This window comes from Piliocolobus tephrosceles, chromosome 6 (assembly GCF_002776525.5).
Source record: "Piliocolobus tephrosceles isolate RC106 chromosome 6, ASM277652v3, whole genome shotgun sequence".
Lineage (NCBI taxonomy): Eukaryota > Metazoa > Chordata > Mammalia > Primates > Cercopithecidae > Piliocolobus > Piliocolobus tephrosceles.
In genome coordinates this window covers 42,116,822-42,140,831 of record NC_045439.1, presented here as the reverse complement: position 1 = coordinate 42,140,831, position 24,010 = coordinate 42,116,822, and the positions used below count along the sequence as shown (strand labels likewise).

The 24,010-nt window shown below is 40.8% G+C and overlaps 1 protein-coding gene across 1 annotated transcript; it reads left to right on the top strand.

Annotated features, from left to right (window-relative positions):
• Positions 1-1,748: 1,748 nt before the first annotated feature.
• On the top strand, positions 1,749-10,988 carry AKAP5 (A-kinase anchoring protein 5). Its single transcript, XM_023232257.2, has 2 exons — positions 1,749-2,109; positions 4,640-10,988. Exon 2 carries the CDS (start codon positions 4,903-4,905, stop codon positions 6,184-6,186), a length of 1,284 nt encoding a protein of 427 aa, XP_023088025.1. The 5' UTR covers positions 1,749-2,109; positions 4,640-4,902; the 3' UTR covers positions 6,187-10,988.
• The last annotated feature ends 13,022 nt before the right edge of the window (positions 10,989-24,010 follow it).

The window sequence follows — 24,010 nt, the reverse complement described above, 5'->3', positions numbered from 1 at the left end:
TTTTGCCTGAAACTCTTGCAAACTCCCAGGACTGCTAGTTTTGAGATACCTTGGATCTCAATAAAGAATAGTTCTCAATTGCTTATGAGTATAATGTATTTCTTTTGGCTTAAAGTTCAACACTGGCAACAAGTAGGGCTAGCAACCCATACAGAGATATGAAGACCATTTCCATAGACGTGTTTGCTGAGTGAAGAAGGCTGACTGAATTTTTTTTTTTTCTTTTGAGACAGGGTCTCACTTTGTTGCCCAGGCTGGCGTGCGGTGGTGAAATAGTGGCTTACAGCAGCCTTGACCTTCTGGGCCCAAGTGATCCTCCTGTCTCAGCCTCCTGAGCTCCTGAGTAACTGGGACCATATGTGCACCACCATGCCCAGCTAATTTTTAAAATTTTTTTGTCTCCCTATGTTGCCAAGGCTGGTCTCAAACTCTTGGACTCAAGCCATCCTCCTGCCTTGGCTTCCCAAAGTGCCGGGATTACAGGTGTGAGCCACTGCACCCAGCCCTGAATTCTTAATTACAACTAAACTAGATGCTTGTGGATTTTCCTGTTTTACAACTCTTGCCTCTTTTATCTGTAAATTTAAGATCTTGACAGTTTATATTTGGCTTTGCTTTTGTGTCCCAAGAGTTCTTTCCTTGATAAGCCTATGTGGAAACTACGGAATCTTACAAATATAAAACATTTCCAGAAAAACATACAAAAATGGACACCTGACATTTACACTCCCTAAGATCGTGATCCTGTTGAAGAAAGGAGATGAACGCGGCTGCTTTTCAGTAGCTCCTCTCCACCTTACCAGGTTCTTCATCTGGATGCTATGTTGTGGGGGCCTGAGGAGGAGGCTGGGATTGTGATGGATCCTACTAGATTTTACAGCTGGAGCTCCCAGGAATGCCCTCATAGGGAATGTCCTGAAGGGAATCGTGGGTAACTTGTAAGCTATCTCAACTTATTTTTGGAACTATGTAAGATATAAGATGGATGGAGCTGGGTTCCTGTGCCTTTCTCGCCTTGTCCGCATGGAGATGCAGCTGCTCCTGCAGGCCAAAGTTCTGCACGAATCACCTCCACCTGCTTCCCACTGGGAGACAAAGGTCTGAGAGCCTGTTTGGCGATGAACCACGATGATTTTTTTTTTTTTTTGAGACGGAGTCTCGCTCTGTCGCCTAGGCTGGAGTGCAGTGGCCGGATCTCGGCTCACTGCAAGCTCCGCCTCCCGGGTTTACGCCATTCTCCTGCCTCAGCCTCCCCAGTAGCTGGGACTACAGGCGCCCGCCACCGCCCCCGGCTACTTTTTTTGTATTTTTTAGTAGAGACGGAGTTTCTCCGTGTTAGCCAGGATGGTCTCAATCTCCTGACCTCGTGATCCGCCCGTCTCGGCCTCCCAAAGTGCTGGGATTACAGGCTTGAGCCACCGCGTCCGGCCTACGATGATCTTATACTCAAGTCGCTCCTGAGAAAGTCGGGTTTCTTTCTGTTTCCATTTATATATGTAATTTTCGCTTCAAACAAAAATGATCTCGCTACTCTATACACAGTTTTGAATCCTGCTTTTAAAATGCGATGTCTGCCTTGTCTTTAAATATTCTGAGGGGGAGGAGAGGACATGTGTAACAGGACTGTCTATAATTTGAAACCGGACCTCACCATTTAGCGTCTCAGAAACGCGGGGTTCATTGCCCTGGCCGCCCCCCCGCCTTCCCTCCGCCACCCACCCCGCCCCAAGCCTTCGGCTGGCTCTCTCTCGCGCGGTCCCCGCCTCGGCGCTGATGTGGTCTGGCGGCAGAGATTGGCGCCCGGGCGGAGCACGGTGGCCTTCCCCGAGGCAGGCAGGCTGCTGCTGCAGGTGGGTCCCGGCGTCCGTGCCGCCCCCCGCCTCCCGCGGTCGCCCCGCCCCTGCCCGCCCGCTCAGCTCCGCTCCGCTCGCATTGGCGCTGCGGGCTGTCTGTCCCCGCGCGGTGGGGAGGGGGCGCACCCGGCGTCGGGCTCTGCAGAGGGCGCCTTGCTCCGGATGCGACCGCGGCTCCCTGGAGGCCTGGGCGCCGGGCCCCGCGAGCGCGCCGCCACCTTGGGAGCAGTGTTGGCCAAGGACCCCGACGCCCTACGTGAGTAAAGGCAGGGCGGGGAGCCTGCTGGAGAGGAGGGTCGGGGGTAGTGTCCGGTCAGCGGACCGCGGAGTGGGCAAGAGGTGCCCACTGGCCATGGGGAATGTGAGCCCCCTGAGGTGCTGGGAGTAAGAACGCGGGAGGTCGCTTGTCCGCAGAAATCCGCGGCCAGGACGACCCTCATCAGGTCTGCCCACCTATCACCTTCGCGTTACAGCTTGTCTTAGAAGCATGGGTTGCCGGTGGCTTTTTTCCTTCTTTATCCCTCTTTGGGAAATGTGATTTTGGGTTTCTGGCCATTACATTATAATTCTGCAGACAGCTTGAAGCTGGGTTATCTGTTCCACGCCCCCGGCATTTTCCTTTTTGAGTACTTTATCCTGCGCTCTGTCTCCTGCCATAAGGGGCGTCAAGCCAGAATTCGAGATTCCTTCCTCCAGGAGGAAGCTTCGTGGTCCATATCTGGTGCTGGGAAAGATGCATTGCTTTCCTCGGGTAGTGGATGTTCTTTGCTGCTCAAGGGAAAAAGGAAAGGGAGTGTTTTCTGTGACATGAGACTTGAAATTCTATCAGGAAATGAGCACAGGGACTTTAAGATTTCCTGAGGCGGTAAAGCTACCCTTGCTGGTTAAGAGCAAATCATTTGCAGTCTGACATTCTGCAAAGTTTTAATGTCTACAGACTGCATTATTTTCCCCCTTCAGTTAAGTTTCTGTTTGGGCATTCGTTTTATTTCTAGTGTGTGAGACACATTCAAGTGAGCTTCTCAAACCATTGTCTTTGCGCAATCCAGGTTAGTTTCAAATGATACACTCCTGAACTCATTTCAATATTTCTGTTATGTGGTAATACAGCCTCTGCTTAACAAAAGTGCTCAGGTGCTGAAAACTCACAAGAGGTGAGAAGATTTAAACAGAGTTATCAGCTGAGGTTCTAGTGCTCACTGAAACATAAATGTGAGGAGAAACACTGTCAAATGTTCATATTTTAGTTCCGTCATTGTTCTAGAATGACTTTATCTTTCTGTTAGAGGCATACAGTATGAAACACCCAACCTAAGAGAATATTTACTTAGATCATAAACTGATTTTCAGGGTTCCAGTTCTTTCTACAGTTCATAAAATTATGGGTTACCCAGATGAAACTTCAGTGAAGGATTTACATAAAAACAATATAAAGAATGAGTCCCTTTGCTTATTTTAGGGCATCTACCCACTAAAATTCATAGGATCTTTATTAGATAATCACCTCCCATTTCCGTTCTTTGGTGCCATCATACCATTCTGAGGATTAAATTTTCAATACACCTTTGTATTATCTAACAGTTTGCCAATTGCATAGTTTGTCAACTTATTTTTGGCTGTTAAATTCGTTCCTGAACCAAAAAAACAAAATATAAAGAATTTCAAAAGCTTGGTTTTCAAATAACAAGAACTCAGACTACTCTTGGTTCAATTATGAGTTGATAAGTGCCTTATGATTAAATGACCATTAATTAAATTTTAAATTTTTTTACTAATGAATATACTGCAGATTAGTATCTCCAGACAATTCATTTTCTGATGAAACTCTTAAAGCCCAGTTTCAGAACATAAGCTTTAAGCAACAAGCAATCTTGTGTTTAATCTGAGCTGTTAACAGCTCTGCCCTAATCTCAGCCAAATTGCTTCATCTGTAGATGGTGATACCACCATCTTTGTAATATTGTGGTGAGGATTAGAGATGTATGTAAAAGTGTGTGCACTGCCTAATACCCAAGAATTGCTCAATAAATGTCAGCTATTATTACTCTTACTGACCTCCAACTATGTGCAGATTATGGTGGAAACATGTGATACAGCAAATACAGTACTTAAATGAAAATGTCAAAATTATACAACTAATTTAAGAGTGGGAAATGACAGTAATGCTAAATTTTCCTAAGAATATGTATGAAAAGTAGCACTTCCTTGATGGAACATACATTTTTAGAACAGAAACCTTATGTTATAATGGAAAAACTAGAGAGTCAAAGTCTCTAGTTCTAACTCTGGCTATGACCTTATCTAGCTGCATGGCTTTTAACAAGACAATTGCTCCCCTCTGGAGTTCAGTTTCGTCATCTGGCTGGATTTGAGTAATCTCAAATAATCTCTAAAGTCCTTTGCAGCTTTAAAATTATTTACTGAGTGTGACAAAAAATACATTAGCTTGTTTTTCATCCTGCACTTCATTTTTTGTTCTTTCTGTTGTTTGCTTAATTTGCACTTTAGAGTCATAAGCAATTCACACAGACAACACAACTCAAGAACTAATAATATCAGACTTGCAGGGTAATCCAAAATGAAGTTTCAACAAAGAAGATAAAACAATAGAATCACATTGAACTCTTTAATAGGGCCAAAGTAAACCCCAACGTTTATTCTCCAGTCATTTCATTATTATATGGAAAATATGCCTGGTAGAATCTTATACATTCAGCTGAAATAGTCTCCATAGAAAATAATAGGCTCATAGTGAAATAAAATACCACTTTCTTTTCTCTCATCAGGTTGATCTTTAAATAAAGCAAAAATTTATTCAAGAAAGGGCTTTCATCAAGAAAGTAAAGAGAGAAATGACAAGCAATAGAGAAACTGGGCATTTCTATACTAGAGAAACCACCTGAAACAACTGCATGGAGTAAGATGAAAGGTATGAATATGCCTGGACGAAATTTTACCTAGTGTGACATTTTTGCCCATCTTTTTGTCACAAAAGGCTGCTAAGGAAGAGAGAATATAGTTTTCTAGAGAATAAGAGTACAGTGTAAAAATGGAAACCACAGTTTCAGAAATTCATGTAGAAAACAAGGATGAGAAGAGATCAGCAGAAGGTAGTCCTGGGGCTGAAAGACAGAAGGAAAAGGCATCCATGCTTTGCTTCAAGAGAAGAAAGAAAGCAGCCAAAGCACGGAAGCCCAAAGTTGGCTCTGAAGCTGCTGATGTGGCAAGGAAGTGTCCCCAAGAAGCAGGAGCTTCTGATCAGCCAGAGCCCCCACAGGGGGCCTGGGCCTCACTCAAACGTCTTGTAACACGCAGGAAAAGGTCAGAGTCTTCAAAGCAGCAAAAGCCATTGAAGGCTGAAGTGCAACCTGCAATAAACGCTGAGGATGTTGATCTTTCTAAGAAAAAGGCAAAATCTAGACTTAAGATTCCCTGCATAAAATTCCCAAGAGGGCCAAAAAGGAGTAATCATTCCAAAATTATAGAAGACTCAGACTGCAGCATCAAAGTCCAGGAAGAAGCTGAAATTTTGGATATACAAACACAGACCCCATCGAATGATCAGGCAACAAAGGCTAAGTCAACCCAGGATCTAAGTGAAGGCATCTCACGGAAAGATGGTGATGAAGTCTGTGAATCAAATGTGAGCAATAGCATAACTTCTGGAGAGAAAGTGATTTCAGTAGAACTTGGATTAGATGACGGGCATTCTGCTATTCAAACAGGAACTCTAATCCTTGAAGAAATTGAAACGGTCAGGGAAAAACAAGATGTTCAACCCCAGCAAGCAGGCCCACTTGAAACTTCAGAAACAGACCATCAGCAAACAGTATTTTCTGATGTTCCACCTTTACCTGCAATCCCAGCTCAACAAATTGTGGAAGAAGCCAGTAACAATATCCTAAAAAGTGCACCAAATGGGAAAGACTATGAAAGTAGAGAGATTGTAGCTAAAGAAACTAAGCCAAAAGATACTGAATTGAGCCAAGAATCAGATTTTAAAGAAAATGGGATCACTGAAGAGAAATCCAAATTAGAAGAAAGCAAACGAATAGAGCCAATTGCTATTATTATTACAGACACTGAAATCAGTGAATTTGATGTTAAGAAATCAAAAAATGTCCCTAAGCAATTCTTAATTTCAACTGAAAATGAGCAAGTAGGGGTTTTTGCTAATGATAATGGTTTTGAGGATAGAACTTCAGAACAATATGAAACACTCTTAATTGAAACAGCCTCTTCTCTCGTCAAGAATGCTATTCAGTTGTCAATAGAACAGCTGGTTAATGAAATGGCCTCTGATGATAATAAAATAAACAATCTTCTACAGTGACTTACTCTCCAGAGTCATGGCAGAAAAAACAAGCTTAATGAAGAATTCTTTTATACATTTGTGGCATTTCTTACTCAGTAACAAATGAGAGATTTATCATCTCTAGAACTTAAAAGGTACAATTCCAGCGCAGAAGTGCTAAAGATTAAGTCAAGTTTGTAAAACTCTACCACTGAAATGCAGTCACTTCTGGATTGGAGGAAGTCAGCACAGATTGCAGTATAAAGTGACATAACATACAGGGAGTTGCTAAAACGGCATATGGAGATTGGAGTGCTTTGGGGGAGGAAGATGTATTTATTGAGCACTTATGGTATGCCATAAGCTTTTTAATGACCTCTGATATAACAAAGTCTGGTTTCCTTTTGATAATTCAGCTGTGTATAGGCTAACATCACATTGAGTTTTTCAAAACGTATTTTTTACAGTGCACATATATGTTGTTTAAAATGGTGAATAAAATGAGCTACTTTTGTGAATGTGATTTGTAATTGTTACATTCCTAAGCAGTAGGCTTAACTCAAAAAATACATTGCATTTTCCCAATTTCAGCAGATAGTGTGCAGAATACGCATATTGAAATTAAACGTGAGTGGTTTTCTAGTCTTAAGTCCCTTATAAGAGCTATTTGGCCAGGTGCGGTGGCTCACACCTATAATCCCAGCACTTTGGAGGCCAAGGAGGGTGGATCAGCTAAGATCAGGAGTTTGAGACCAGCCTGGCCAATGTGGTGAAACCCTGTCTCTACTGAAAATACAAAAATTAGCCGGGCGTGGTGGGGCGCGCCTGTAATCCCAGCTACTTGGGAGGCTGAGGCAGGAGAACTGCTTGAACCCGAAAGGTGGAGGTTGCAGTGAGCCAAAATTGCACCACTGCACTCCAGTCTGGGCACCAGAGCAAGACTCCATCTCAAAAAAGAAAAAACAAAAAAAGGAGAACCATTCACAAATCCTTCAATCAGGCAAATTGTTACTAAGTGCATAAGTGTAGAAACAAGGAGTGGGTTTTTCCTTCTCTTCTTTCTGCCTCAACAGATCTGTATATATCCATTTCTGCATGGATTTATCTGTGAAAAGTTAAAAAATGAAACAGCAAAAACAAAACAAGGGGAATATTATTCTTCATCCAGAAGAAGGGAAAATTCCCAAGTAAATTATCACAGATAATATAGGATTCATCTTGTAGAATTACTTCTTTAAGAGCCATATTCATCAACCTCTCTCCAAAGAGGGGAGAGTAGATTCAAAGCCAGGCTGGTAGTAATGGTCCTGGAAAATCCTAATAATCTAGTGCAAATATTATTTTTGGCCAAAAGTGAGCCATGAATGTGGGTGAATAGAAAGTGAAAAGTTAAAGCACATTATAATTTAAATGTTAGTATTACCTCCTGTCTGTGTGTTGAGAGAAACCAGTAAAAAGCATTTTACATGGATATTGAAAATTAACTTTTTCATCATTATTTTCTTTTCTTTTCTTTTTTTGAGACGGCGTCTTGCTCTGTCACCCAGGCTGGAGTGCAGTGGCGTGATCTCGACTCACTGCAAGCTCCACCTTCTGGGTTCATGACATTCTCCTGCCTCAGCCTCCCAAGTAGTTGGGACTACAGGCGCCTACTACCACACTCGGCTGATTTTTTGTATTTTTAGTAGAGACGGGGTTTCACCATGTTAGCCAGGATGGTCTCAATCTCCTGACCTCGTGATCCTCCTGCCTCGGCCTCCCAAAGTGCTGGGATTACAGGCGTGAGCCACTGCACCCAGCCTTCAATACTATTTTCAATCCAGATATACTTTACAAAAATGAGAAGGGCTTATTTGCATTTTTATTTACATATTGAAAGGGAAGCATCTGATCTCATCAATGATTGCCATATTTTTTGAAACAGTAATCCTATTTCAATCTTTCCTTGTGTGAAATGGCCATAATACCACAATGCACTTCCCTACCTCACAGGTTAGGATTCAAAGTGTGTATTCCCCCATTGTGTAAATTGAGTGATTGTGTTTACTACTTGAAACAGATGAAATAATAAAGATGAAGTATGAGATGTAAGGTATTTGTTCAAGAGCTCCACGTGGAGGAAAGAATGCAAATTAGATGATTTTAAATGATCTTGGGTGAATTCTTGCATTGTGTATGGATTGCATATAGAAAGTATTTGCTACTTTGTCCTACAGAATCAGCTTCGTTTCTTTCTGTAAATACATATTGAGACCTCTATCAAAAGAAACTAATCTGACTTTGAAATTGAACCAAATCATGGATATTATTAGCAAGATTCTTTGCTGAAGTGCAAAAATATTTCCCCCAGATTTTCCTACCTTCACGCTTATAATCTTGGGGGGGGGAAATCCTTCAATTTAGCAAGATGAAAAGTGTATCATTCAAAACACATGACCCAAGAAGTCAATTTCTTTTAATTGTACAACTTTTAAACTTAAAAAAAAAAAAAAAAAAAAGATGAAGTCATCTTCTCTGAAAACACTATTTAACTCACTATATATGGTGCTAATGGACTTGGACAGCTACCAACTATCATATTTAAAAGTGAACAATTTTAAAAACCTGGTAAGGTTGGTGCATTTTACAGTGTACTGAAGAATCCTGTCCTCATTTACTGCAAGGATGCCTCCAAGCCAATACACTTGCATTGTAAATGTTTAGTAATCTCATGAACAAGCAAAAAGTATAGCATTACCGTTATTGAAAATATTTTGGGGGATTTTAAAAGAAACAGATAAATGGTAAATATGTATATTGAATTTTTTGGTTAAGAAAGTAAAATGTTATCTAATGCTAGGTTTTTACTTTTTTCACTGTGGTTTAATATATATTTTTGGTTAGAATGTATTGATTGTTTTTATGATGAGATGTATATTTTACTTGCATTCATTCTTAAGTGGTTTCTGTTTTTCTATTGAGAATAGCTGTTGAATTAAGTACGATTTCAGGTAGAAAAAGGAATTCAGAAATTAATTGGTCTCAATCAGATTATATGTGCTACATGGCCAAATCCTATTACAGTGAATTCTAAGGTGATTCAAATTGTTTTATTGTTATAGAAATATGCAGAAATCAGATGGCTTCAAAGTCATAAAATATTTTTCTTGTAATAGTATTTAAGCAATTTGACCTTATATGTAAACATTAAGTGAATATAAATAGGTTCTGGTTCAATTCATGTCCATTTAATGACATTAAAATAATTTATTAGGAACACCACATGAATTTCCTTTACATTTGCTGTGGTATAAATTCTGCTTTTAATGAATGTTTATTTATTAGCCAAAATTACGTTTCTCTTTGAACCCAGAATTTTACAAGGCTGGGGGTTGGGGACGGGGATTATTGGATACTTGTTAACTTTTTCAGCATATTATCATCCCTCTTTTAAGAGTCAAGTATTATTCACTTTGCTTCTTACAACCCAGAGAAGGTGAAAATTCTTCTCTATTTTATGTAGCAGTATTCACTTAACATTTTTTCAAAGCACTTTATAGGATATAAAAATAGTACCCGAAGTAAAGGTAGCAGAAAACAAAAGAACTTTCAAACAGAAATTATGTTCCCTGCCACCTCCTCCACCTCAAAGAATAATAAGCATGTGGCACAAATGGAGTTCTTCAGAAAAGCTGTCTGCATAATTTTCCTTCAAGGTAATGTGTTTGACAGCATGAAGTTTGTGATGATCTTACTTGGTCTACTATTTAGTGGAGTCTTAGAATCTCTTTTATTTACTTCTGAGAGATTGTTATTTCACCAGTATGTGTGAACAGGCTTGCTAAAGGCATTAAAGATATGGATCATGAGGGCACCAAATTGGCTTCTGTATGCAATCCAGCATTAACTTCATCCATAAATTTCTAACTTCAAGTTGCCTTATTTTTTATAGTTAAGAATGTTTTTAGAGGTTTACAACAGAATTTTAAAAATAATTGTCAGGCTTTAGAATCCCATTGTTTGAAAAGATCCTTTTAATGTCAACTTTATTGAAATATGTAGTCAACTTTCTAATTTCATCTGATACTCAATACAGCAGGATTTGATTTTTCTGCCTGCCATTTCTGCATTAAAAAAAAAATCCTCATTTAGGATTTAGAGTTATTTAGGTTCAAATTCCTATGATGTTTTATTGGGTAACATGAAGTCTCTTATACATAATTCAAAATTTCAATCCATGGTATATTTTATGGTACATTTTTGAAAAGAAAATTTGTAATGCTCCTTAGTTACAAAAATTAGAAGGAAGCTACATAAAATGCAGGTGTCCTAATTAAATTCAATTTAATTCAACACACGTATTAGGCATAACTCATACCTAACACTATTTGATAAGGGGGACAGGCTCCCTGCTCTCCAAGAGCTCAACCTAGGGAGCAGTGACAACAGAAACTGGGTTGGGGTTAAGGCAAAGAGCCATGGATAATGCTGCAACATGAATGGCATAGATGGGAGTACACAGAGAGAGCAATTAATTTTGGTGTGGGGAAGGTGGTGCTCTGAATACAGCAGCAGTTTGAAAGTGTTCCATTTTTAAATAAACAGTATGCTCATTTTTTGATTTGTGACTAGGTGTAGAAAAAAGCCTGCATAGTGTTACATATTTATAGTAGTTCTTTGTAAAAATGTTAAGTGGATGAGCTATTATGAAAGTAAAAGTGTCAATTTTTTCTCATTAAAATTAGTACTAAATTACTGTGGATCAGATGATAATATTAAATAATACTCTGTAGAAAAAACGTTTAAAGTTGAATTAATTTATGTACTGATTATTAATACAAAATAAATGTTATATTGACTCATGTTTGTTTATTCAGATCTTTTAAAAGAACTGTGGGCAAACTATGTTCATTTCCTAAAACTACAAAGATCACATTGATGGAACTACTGAGTTTGCACTACCAAAAGTTCTACCCTGCTAATTGGAAATTGGACAGAGATTTCACAATAACACTCCTAAAACAGTCCTTCAGCAAGAGAAATAAAAACACCTAAAATGTTGAACTAATTCAACCAAAAGGGCAGTTCTGAATTTGATGACATTTGTGAATTTGACAAAAACACACTGTTTTCATCTCTTGCTATACTCATTAGTTGTCTTTTCTGCATTCACCTATGAATTGTTTTTTTTTTTTTTTTTTTTTTTGAGGCGGAGTCTCGCTCTGTCGCCCAGACTGGAGTGCAGTGGCCGGATCTCAGCTCACTGCAAGCTCCGCCTCCCGGGTTTAGCCATTCTCCTGCCTCAGCCTCCCGAGTAGCTGAGACTACAGGCGCCCGCCACCTCGCCCAGCTAGTTTTTTTGTATTTTTAGTAGAGACGGGGTTTCACCATGTTAGCCAGGATGGTCTCGATCTCCTGACCTCGTGATCCACCCGTCTCGGCCTCCCAAAGTGCTGGGATTACAGGCTTGAGCCACCGCGCCCGGCCACACCTATGAATTGTTAATAATCTTTATGATTTTTCAAATGACTAATCAATGTGAAAATGCTAGAATTATTCAGATAGTACGTACTAAAGGTGGGTGTTTAAAAAGTTCTGTATTTACTAAGGCACTGATTTCATTTTGGTAATGTTAACACCCTATCTTTTCGTAACCACAGCCCAGTGATAACAATCAGGCTCTAGGAAGGACTGTACTTTCCAAATCTTGGGACCAATTTAAAACTATCACCTTAAAAGTCGTAAAACTAAACCTGGCTTCAAAGCAAAATGCCTTCTTAATGTACAAACACGGTAATAGCGTAGCTAATATTTCACATTTTGCAGGCTTTTTAAAAGTTTTATGGTTTGGCGCGGTGGCTCACGCCTGTAATCCCAGCACTTTGGGAGGCCGAGGTGGGCGGATCACAAGGTCAGGAGATCGAGACCATCCTGGCTAACACCGTGAAACCCCCGTCTCTACTGAAAATACAAAAAATTAGCCAGGCGTGGCAGCATGTGCCTGTAGTCCCAGCTACTCGGGAGGCTGAGGCAGGAGAATGGCATGAACCCGGGAGGCGGGGCTTACAGTGAGCCCAGATCATGCCACTGTACTCCAGCCTGGGCGACAAAGCGAGACTGTCGCCAAAAAAAAAGTTTTATTAAATCTCATCTTCTTGGTTTTTTTAAAAAAAGATACACTACACTTCACAAAACTTCTCCTCACAGGCAATTCTGCTAATCCCTTTTTAGACCTACCTTTTTTTTTTTTTTTTTTTTTTTGAGACAGAGTCTCGCTCTGTCGCCCAGGCTGGAGTGCAGTGGCCAGATCTCAGCTCACTGCAAGCTCCGCCTCCTGGGTTTACGCCATTCTCCCGCCTCAGCCTCCCAAGTAGCTGGGACTACAGGCGCCCGCCAACTCGCCCGGCTAGTTTTTTGTATTTTTTAGTAGAGACGGGGTTTCGCCATGTTAGCTAGGTTGGTCTCGATCTCCTGACCTCGTGATCAAGCCGTCTCGGCCTCCCAAAGTGCTGGGATTACAGGCTTGAGCCACCGCGCCCGGCCTAGACCTACCTTTAATGCTGACGTCTGGAGTCCCCAGCCCTTTTGTGAATACCTACCTTTCTTTCTTTTTTCCTTCCTGAAAGCTTAAGCTTACTGAAGGTTAAGTTCCTGAGCTTAGGAAAGAGAGTATGCGTGTTTGCACACTACACATTCACAGAAAGTCCTCTGCAAAACTGAGTGTGGGCACAATGAGCAGTGCAGGGAAACCTAGGTGAGGAGAGGACGGTGTGGCGCCGAGCCTGGGCAACTCCCAGCCTTAAAATTGTCTCTGTAAACTCCACCCTATCATAACAATAGGAGCAGTGTCTCCCAGTTTCAGGACATTAGCAAGACTAGATGCACTTTCCCCACCACTTGCTTTGTGGTGAAACTCAAAAAGAACTTTTGGCCTTGATCTGACAGTGCTACTATGGGAGAAGGATTATACACTTTTTCACAGCTGTACTTGTGGTCTTAGGACCCAGGCCTTCCATTTCTGCACTCCTGGGAGATAGGGAGCACAAGGTGACACCGAAGCAGATGCAGTCATTTGTACACTTGTAACCGAACCTTTTATTCCCCAATCCCTAGTCTGACATCTAAGCTGTTAGGTCACAGAAAGGTCTGGTTAGCATGGCTACACGTGGGTTTCTGTACCACATCTGTGATGAAATCACCATCACAATGCAGCTTCAGGCATGCATGTGCTGCTAATCAAATATCTATAAATTACAATGCAAAGGTTCCATATGGAATGGCCATTTGCAGCGTAAGAACTTTAGAATATCACTTCTGTTTAAACAGTTCTTTCAAAACTAGAGTATTTCTATCCTCCTGACAGAATGACTAAGTTAGAACTGCCTTGTACTCTATATGGCTGAGATGCAGAAAATGCCAAAACAATTGGTCACGACTCAATTCAGGTAAAAAAAAGTCAACCTGAGTTTTTGATCTTTTATCCAAATGGACCCTAAATGGCCTTATCAGTAATTGTCCTGATTTCAGGGTGAATTTGTTTAGAATTCTTTAAAAAACCCCTCAGCATCTGGCTGTTGTGTTTTTCCTGAAGGATTAACAGTGAATAATGATAATCATTAGGGTTCATCAAACTCTAAGACTTATATTTTTCTGAGTGGTATGAATCTTTTTCTCATTGAGGTATAATTTACATACAGCAAAATCCATCCTTTTAATACAAGTTCTACCAATTTTGACCAAGACATTAGTTGTGTCACCTATGGGTAATTTTAAATCTTATTCTGATTTCTATACCACTTGTCTATCTTAGTTTAATCCTGACTTTATCAGTGAAAACTGCTACTTGCTGCAGAAATTCAAAATAAGGCCTTCTTAAACCCAATGTTTAAACCAGGATAAAGAAACGCAAGGCTGTCATGCACAGCTGTGTCATCGGCACAGCACAACTTTGGGAGAAGCCTTCATTCAATTGAGGCACCCCTAGCACTGTGTTGTGTACTGTCTGCATGGCCATCATAGTGGCTCTGAGTGTAGCCAGCAGCTTGAGAGAGCAGCAAAACTGTGGTATGTTGATAGTGAAATAGGAGATATTTAAGATTTAAAAAAAAGGAATCTTTCCTTTGTATGTCTTTCCTCATAGACTTTAAAATACTGTGATAGAGAGGACAGAAACCACTGAGCTCACACCACCAGACTGCACACATGTGAAAAAAGAGCAATGTTGGGAAATGAGAACTGGTTAGCTAGGAATATTGTTGAGATTCACTCCCCTCGAATCTTTGATCTGCATTGTAAAACGTCTCCCCTTGCCTTTGCAAATATATTTTCGCCTTCAAAAAGTAACCGGTGTGACTTCACTTTCTACAGAACCACTCCAGGTTCTTCAGGTTTTCGTCCCTATATGGTAGTTCATAAATGCCAGTTCAAAAAAAATTTTTAATTACCTGCATATGGTCTGAACTCAGTTTCATATGGCTTCCACTACAGAAAAAATGTGGCAGAGCTAAATGCACAAGATCCCATTCCTCAAAGGCCTGCTGGATGCACGTAAATCTGACAGGGAACCTCCTGAAACTTGGTAATAACACAGACCAGACAAGGGATGATGACCACAGTGGGTGAGAGCCATCTTCTCCAGCCTCCCTCCTGGCACAAGCTTCTCCTGTTTCCAGGACAGTAGGGACACACCAGTTGTACAGAGAATCTCTCTTGGAGCACTGTCATTCCTTCAGGCATCTGACATGAAAGGACACCATGGTGTTCCAGTAGCTTAACACTTTATTATTTTGATACAGTATCACCAAATTGTTTCAATGAAAAAAGTTTCAAACTTGTATAAACAGTGGAAGAGAATGTATCTGAGGGAGAGTGGGTTCATTTTCCAAGTTGGCTTATCAGCTATAAAATAAACTTAGGAGAAGCAATTGGTGATTAGGTACGAAGTCCTAGGATGATGAGAATAATATTGTAATCAGAAATGAAGGGGGAGGTAGATTGTATTCACTCAGTATTGGAAGGTACGAAGAGTTGAAGGTAAGAAGGGCGCGGTGGCTCAAGCCTGTAATCCCAGCACTTTGGGAGGCCGAGACGGGCGGATCACGAGGTCAGGAGATCGAGACCATCCTGGCTAACACGGTGAAACCCCGTCTCTACTAAAAAATACAAAAAAAAACTAGCCGGGCGAGGTGGCGGGCGCCTGTAGTCCCAGCTACTCGGGAGGCTGAGGCAGGAGAATGGCCGGAACCCGGGAGGCGGAGCTTGCAGTGAGCTGAGATCCGGCCACTGCACTCCAGCCCGGGCGGCAGAGCGAGACTCAGTCTCAAAAAAAAAAGAAAAAAAAAGAAAACTTGGGGGGAGGGGGGAGGGAATGCATTGGGAGTTATACCTGATGTAAATGATGAGTTGATGGGTGCTGACGAGTTGATGGGTGCAGCACACCAACATGGCACAAGTATACATATGTAACAAACCTGCACGTTGTGCACATGTACACTAAAACTTAAAGCATAATTAAAACAAACAAACAAAAAAAAACTCTTATTCAGAATGGAATGGGTTGGAAAGTATGAGAGAAGAAAGTCAGTTGTTGAACCATAGTTGGAAAATAAAGTAAATTTCAGTAGGTAACATACTGGCCTACCTCACAGATTGTGGATGTACAAAAAAATGAACAAAAGGCAAGAGAGAAGCAAGGGAGTGTATTTACTCAAATGTCCTTCAATCTATGTCTTGACCAGGCAGAACACCAAAAACTGAGTGTGATGCCTGATTAGAAGAGCCCAAATTCCAAGGCCTCACAGTTAATGACTTGGAAAAATCTTCAGAAATGCTCAATGTATCACAATAATGTGATATTTTAAAACGTTATCTGCTGAGATATGTACATGTAAATCAGAGGCATCTTGATTAGAGAAGGATGTCAAGATACTGCAGTACCTTATTAAATTTTAAGAAAATTCTCATTAGTCTTGACTCTATAAAGCATGATCCAAAAGTAGCTAAGCCCTAAATAATATTTACTATTAATAGTAATGCTGAATTCAAGTATAATGAACTTTTTAAAGGTACACTGGTGCCACCTTTTGGCCAGATTAAAAATTTACAGAAATTATAACCTACAATCTCAATTTCATGAAGAGACCTCTTTGGAGACACAATTATTTAGTTGAAACATTATATGAATAGTTTCAAAACTGTCTTGCTGATTAATACATCTCTGATTTTTAATAATCACATTTTTTCCTTTTTAATAATCACATTTTTATCTTTTAAAAGCTGAGATCAAGGATAATACAAATAGAATTTAATTCTGAATACATCTCATACTCCAATACTTACTCTAAACATGACTAGGATAGAAATCCCCCAAATTAGGTTTCTTTGTATTCTTTTATTCCTGACAACCGTCACAAAACTTACTTTAAGGTCTTAGAAGGGTTGGTCAACCTCAGCTCTAATGACATTTTGAGGTACATATTCTTTATTGTGGGGGGCTGTCCTCTGCACTGAGATGTTTAGCAGCATCCCTGGCCTCCACCTACCAGATGCCAGCAGCAGCCTCCCTCACTGCCCACCCAACTGTGACAACCAAAAACGTCTCCACATCGTCAAATGTCTCTATGGTCGGGGGATAGCCCTGTGTAATGGTTAATTTTGTGTCCAAATGACTGGGCCATGGGGTGCCCCAATAGTTAGTCAAACATTATTCTGGGTGTGTCTGTGAGGGTGTTCTAGAGGGAGATAAAATCTGAATCAGTAGACTGAATAAAGAAGATCACCCTCCCTGATGTGCGTGGCTCTCACTCAATCTGTTGAAGGCCAGAATAGAATAAAAAAAGAGACCTTCTCTGGCCTGACTGCTTGAGCTGCAATTATTGGTCTTTTCCTCCCTTTGGACCCAAATGGAAACATCAGCTCTTCTTGAGTTTCAGGCCTGCCAGCTTTTGGACTGGAACTTACGCCATAAGCTCTCCTGGTTCTCAGGTCTTCAAATTCAGACTGGAACATCACTGACTCCCCTGGCTCTCAGCCTGCCAACTGCAGATCTTGGGACTTCTCAGCCTCCATATTGCATGAACCAATTCCTTGTAACAAATCAATCTCTTTCTCTCTCTTAGTTCTACCTGTTGTTTCTTTCTTTTTCTGGAGAATCCTAATATACCTCAGTTGAGAACTACCATTGTGGATCATGTTACTGGGGGCAAAAGGCGACACAGTAGACTGTAAATAGAGAAGAAAGCAGCAGCTGGGCATGGTGGCTCACGCCTGTAATCCCAGCACTTTGGGATGCTCAGGCAGGGAAATCACAAGGTCAGGAGTTCGAGACCAGCCTGGCCAACATGGTGAAACCCTGTCTCTACTAAAAATACAAAAAATTAGCCAGGCGCAGTGGCAGGCACCTGTAATCTCAGCTGCTCAGGAGGCTGAGGCAGGAGAATAGCTTGAGCTGGGATGCAGAGGTTGCAGTGAGCTGAGATCACTCCACTGCACTCCAGCCTAGGCAACAGAGCAAGAATCCATCTCAAAAAAAAAAAAAAAAAAAAGAAGCAAAGCAAGAAACTTCTGGGAAATGACGACATACTACCTTTCTTTCCAGAGACGGCAGTTGGAAAGCATTTGATTAGGACATCAATTTTCTATTAACACAGATTATGGTTGGTAAGAATTAGGCCCACGAATGCATTTTTGCATCACACCTCCAAAATGTTACCCAGTACAAAGACTACTTACCTCAACACCAGGAACACAACATTTGGCAAACACTGATGGAAAATAAGAACACATTCTACAAGCTGAGCTAATAAACTTTTGATTAAGTCATATTAATTTGTCTTGATAAAATAAATGAAATTCATTGTTTCCATTTTTCCATTCCAACTAGAGGATACACAACTTTTTTTTTTTTTTTTTTTTTGAGACGGAGTCTTGCTCTGTCACCAGGTGGAGTGCAGTGGCACAATCTTGGCTCACTGCAACCTCTGCCTCCTGGGTTCAAGCAATTCTCCTGCCTCAGCCTCCCTAGTAGCTGGGACTACCTGCACGCGCCACCACACCCAGCTAATTATTTGTATTTTACTAGAGATGGGGTTTCACCATGTTGTCCAGGATGGTGTCAATCTCCTGACCTTGTGATCTGCCTGCCTTGGCCTCCCAAAGTGCTAGGATTACAGGTGCGAGCCACCACACCCATTTTTTTTTTTTTTTTTTTTTGAGACAGAGTCTCACTCTGTCGCCCAGGCTGGAGTACAATGGCACGATCTTGGCTCACTGCAACCTCCACCTCCCAGGTTCAAATAATTCTCCTGTCCCAGCCTCCCAAGTAGCTGGGACTACAGACGTGCACCACCAAGCCCAGCTTATTTTTGTATTTTCAGTAGAGACAGGGTTTCGCCATGTTGGCCAGGCTGGTCTTGAACTCCTGACCTCCGGTGATCCACCCGCCTCAGCCTCCCAAAGTGCTGGGATTACAGGCGTGAGCCACCGCCTGTGGCCAAAATTTTTGGCAGAGATGAGGTCTCACTATATTGCCCAGGCTGTTCTCGAACTCCTGGGCCTTGGCCTTCCAAAGTGCTGGGATTACAGGCATGAGCCACCATGCCCGGCTGATAAACAACTTTCTAAAAGAATGCTTCTAAAGCAAATTCACAGTACATTAGGTGGATGAGTTTAGCCACACAATGTATTGTTGATTTTGGTCTCCTGTATTTGCTATGTTACTTGTACTTTGAAGATTTTTTCAGTGGGTATTTTTTATTGAACAAGTTTTTATAATCTAAGTTTATTTTAAAGTATAAGTTTATATTTGATCCATTCTGACTAAATGACTTTATTTAGCACAAAATAGAGGAGCTGATGCCAGTTAATGTCAATTGCACCAGAGCAATACTTACTAATTAATCAAGTGCAGTACAAATACATACTGAAACACAATGAATTCTTCCAGGTCTTCAAGACAAAAATCACAGTTTGTAATTCCTTATATTTAAGATATCCAGGTTTGGGATTGTGTAATCTCACCAGTTTTCAAAATGTCCAACCATACAAACACAGAAGTACAGCAGAGAATAATCATTTACAGACTTCACTCTTAAGAAATTAAAAATTAATAATTTAAGTGCCACAGATCTATATGTAGTTCAAAACATATAAAGACACAAATTACATTATGAAAATTCTTCGCATGGCCCATTTTTACATCAATTACTACAAAAAATGGACATTTATCAAGTATCTCACAACATCAAGAATGTGCCTACACAAACGTTAATGAAATTACACATTTTTCACACTATGTTTTTCCATGATTAATATGTATTTCCTTCGGTTTTCAGTGAAGACTTTTCTAATAATACTATGTTATTACCTTCAACCCATTTCCTGTCCTCATCTACTATTTAGATCCCCTACATCAAAGAATTAAAAATGGGCTGGGCCTGGTGGCTCACACCTGCAATCCCAGCACTTTGGGAGGCTGAGGTGGGTGGATCACAAGGTCAGGAGTTCGAAACTAGCCTGGCCAACACGGTGAAACCCCGTCTCCACTAAAAATACAAAAATTAGCTGGGAGTGGTGGCGTGCGCCTATAGTCCCAGCTACTCGGGAGGCTGAGGCAGAAGAATCGCTTGAACTTGGGAGGTGGAGGTTGCAGAGAACCAAGACCGCACCACTGCACTCCAGCCTGGGCAACAGAGCGAGACTCCATCTCAAAAAAAAATAAAATAAATAAACGTATTTCTTTATTGTTTTTGTTCCTTTTCCTTTGTGTAAACAATATATTTGGGAGAACGTTCAATAAAGCTGAAATTGACAAAGTTTTATTCCCAATAATGCCAAAGAACTAATATCCTCCTTACTGAAGGCTAAAAAGAAACAGTGATGATTAAATTACAGTAGAACAGGAATTCTAGCAACAGTATTGTTTCTAGAGTTATTTGTAAAAAATAACAGTAAGAGTTCTGTCAATTAGTTATTGAATATTAGATAGTACATTGCTGCTTTTAAGAACATTCCAGAATTTATAGGCTGAAATACTAAAGTTAATAGGTCTAGCTAAGCCGGGCACGGTGGCTCAAGCCTGTAATCCCAGCACTTTGGGAGGCCGAGACGGGCGGATCACGAGGTCAGGAGATCGAGACCATCCTGGCTAACACGGTGAAACCCCGTCTCTACTAAAAATACAAAAAACTAGCCGGGTGAGGTGGTGGGTGCCTGTAGTCCCAGCTACTCGGGAGGCTGAGGCAGGAGAATGGCGTAAACCCGGGAGATGGAGCTTGCAGTGAGCTGAGATCCGGCCACTGCACTCCAGCCTGGGGGACAGAGCAACACTCTGTCTCAAAAAAATAAAATAAAATAAAATAAAATAGGTCTAGCTAAAGAATAAATGTCGTTTATATGGTTGGTTTTAATCAATAATACTGAGAGAACTTAACACATTTAATATAAATCCTCACAACACCCCTGTGAGGTAGGTATTGCTTACACTCACTTTACAGATGGAAAATCAGGAAAAGCAAGAATTAACAATCTCAAGAGTTATAAATAAAAATATTCTTATTTTCTTATAAGGCAGACTGTGCTCAGTTCTGATGATATGCTAATAAGAACAAATACTAAAACAGTCTCTATTTTTTTCCAGAAAACAACTGTGTAAGATTCCGAAAGAAGGAAAAATTTTAAGCTGACTCACGGGGAAAATGTTTGTTTAGTATCTGCCTCATACACAGATGAAAGTGCATATGATATTTCCAGTTTCAAGCTTGGTAATCATTATGCAAACTGCACTATATTATTAGGATACTGGCTAACTGTATGGCTCCATTTTGTGGAGATGTAGTCAAAAATAAAGGTTTTAGCTGGAAGAACTTTTTTTTTTTTTTTGAGATGGAATCTCGGCTCTGTCACCCAGGCTGGAGTGCAGTGGTGCGATCTCAGCTTACTGCAACCTCCGCCTCCTGGGTTCAAGCTATTCCCCTGCCTCAGCCTCCCAAGTAGCTGGGACTACAGGTGCCCCCCACCACATCCGGCTAATTTTTTTGTATTTACTAGGGTTTCACTGCATTAGCCAGGATGGTCTTGATCTCCTGACCTCATGATCCGCCCGCCTCAGCCTCCCAAAGTGCTGGGATTACAGGTGTGAGCCACCACACCTGGCCTAGCTGGAAGAACTTCTAAAATACAAAGCAATTTTCTCAGTGAGCAATCACATCTTTAAAAAATAATACTCAGGGCACAGTGTTAGGCATATGACAGTTACTTTAAAAAATGCCTGCAGAGCCAGGTGACGGTGGCTCATGCCTATAATCTGAGGCCAAGGTGGGCAGATCACAAGGTCAGGAGCTCAAGACCATCCTGGCCAACATGGCGAAACCCTGTCTCTACTAAAAATATAAAAATTAGCTGGGCATGGTGGCATGTGCTCAGGAGGCTGAGGCAAAAGAATTGCTTGGATCCAGGAGGCGGAGGTTGCAGTGAGCCGAGATAGCACCACTGCACTCCAACCTGGTGACACAGCAAGACTCCATCTCAAAAAAACAAACAAACATACAAACAAACAAACAAAAAACCTGCAGCATAAAACAACAACAACAAAAACTGGGGGTCAGTCCCACACCACTATTTACTGCATCTCTGGAATTCAGCTTTTGGGACTTTTTTTCTATAAAATGAAGTTGATATTTTCCCACTTCCTAAACAGAATGAATGTTATAAGGAACAAGGAAAGAGCATTTGCTTTGAATTCCTAATATTAAAAGGAACTATAAGAATAGAAATACAGTTAACCACTATTTTCTTAACTCTCAACAAACAGATATATTTCTGCTTTAAATCAGTGTTGTCTATCACGGCCAATCAGCTGCTAACAAACTCTTACCATTTCTCCATACTCTGCCCTGATGTGCTTGCTGTCTTATCCCATCATCCATATACAACTCTACCTCCACCCTTTAGCTACATACAAGGATTTCCTGCGTCAAAGAATAATGAGTGGGCTGGGCACGGTGGCTCACACCTGTAATCCCAGCACTTCGGGAGGCTGAGGCTGGTGGATCACCTGAGGTCAGGAGTTCCAGACCAGCCTGACCAAGATGGTGAAACCCCGTCTCTGCTAAAAATACAAAATTAGCTGGGTGTAGTGGTGCATGTCTGTAATCCCAGCTACTTGGGAGGCTAAGACAGGAGAATCGCTTGAACCCAGGTGGCAGAGGTTGCAGTGAGCTGAGATTGCACCATTGCACTCCAGCCTGGGCAACAAGGGCGAAACTCCTTGAAAAATAATAATAATAAAAAATAATAATAATGAGCGGGCAAATAGGGAAGAATACAGAGGAGAAAAATTATCTTAATAAGAACAATAGAACTTGAATTGAAGAAGGCTAGGAAATATATCCTAACTAGCCTAAAATACAAAAAATAAATGTTAATACTTGTGTTCTTCCAGTGAGATGAAATCTTTGAGGGCAGTACAAATTTGAATAGTTGCCTAAGTGAATTGGTAGAAAAAAATTTAAGATTAGATGAAGTTCTGAGTTCTGACCCCAAAGAGTAATACATTTGTTTTAATTACTCCCAATACAATTGATCTTATAAATAGTTAGATTTGCTCTCAACACACATCAGTCTTGACCATAGGAGCCTTTACTCACTTGTCTAAGGCAGAGACTCAACTGCCTTACACAATATCCAGTAGTTTTTTCTTCATTCAATCCTCAAGAAAAACTTACCACTTTGTAATTTACCTCAACTGTTTATCTAGAGAAAACCTTTGTGTCCTTAGAATTAGCTGGATTACTCTTTGAGCTCCCTCCTGATTGAACACTGATGCTGTTGAATGTGTCAGGAAATATCCTCGGAAGTGGAGGGAGCTCAAGAGTTTTGTAAGTGGTTAAATTCTAAGGCTCACAAACCAAATTTTTTAGATGTACTCAAATGCCTGTGAAGCTTAGAATTTAACAAGAGGGCAAAAAAATATGTCTGTATTATTATCCTTGACTATGCAGTGTTTGAAATTTAAATATTTCAGAAACAATTTAGATCTATCCTTTGTGGTGAAGCTTAACCAGCTATTTCCCAGGTATATAGAGCCGGGGAATCTGTAATTTATTCCATCAACTTTAACTCTCCTGGGGTTTTAGCTTTGTAAGTGTCACCATTATAAAAGAGAGTTAAGTAGATTTATAGAGGGAAAGCTAACATCATGGATTTTAAATGCAGTTATAGAACACTGAATGTATCTACTTTGCTGGCTTTATGGATCAGGAAAAAAGTAAAAACTGTGCCACTGAAAAATTACTTTTTCAAGTGGTTTTTAGAAAATTAATATCAACCCAGGAAGCCCCCAAAATCCTCTGACATTGAGGGTAGAAAGATGATTTATATTTTATCATCTTTCTCTTTCAACTCATGTAAACCTCTGGTCATAAAAATCTCAAATTGCTTTTTAAGCTGTCTAAGAAAACACTGTACACCAAGGTAACAACCCTGGGGTTTTTAGTCAATGTAGTTCTAGCTCAGTCTCTGTCTCTGCATGCTTATTTATCTATGTGTGTATATCTTACTGTTTCTTAAAGATTTTTAAATTTCTGACTCTTCTCCCTTTAACTGTTTTTTATTAAAAATGAGGTATACCATGTCTGTAATCCCAGCACTTTGGGAGGCCGAGGCGGGCGGATCACGAGGTCAAGAGATCAAGACCATCCTGGCTAACACGGTGAAACCCCGTCTCTATTAAAAAAATACAAAAAAGTTAGCTGGGCGTGGTGGTGGGCGCCTGTAGTCCCAGCTACTCAGGAGGCTGAGGCAGAATGGCGTGCACCCGGAGGCGGAGCTTGCAGTGAGCCGAGATCATGCCACTGCACTCCAGCCTAGGCGACAGAGGGAGACTCTG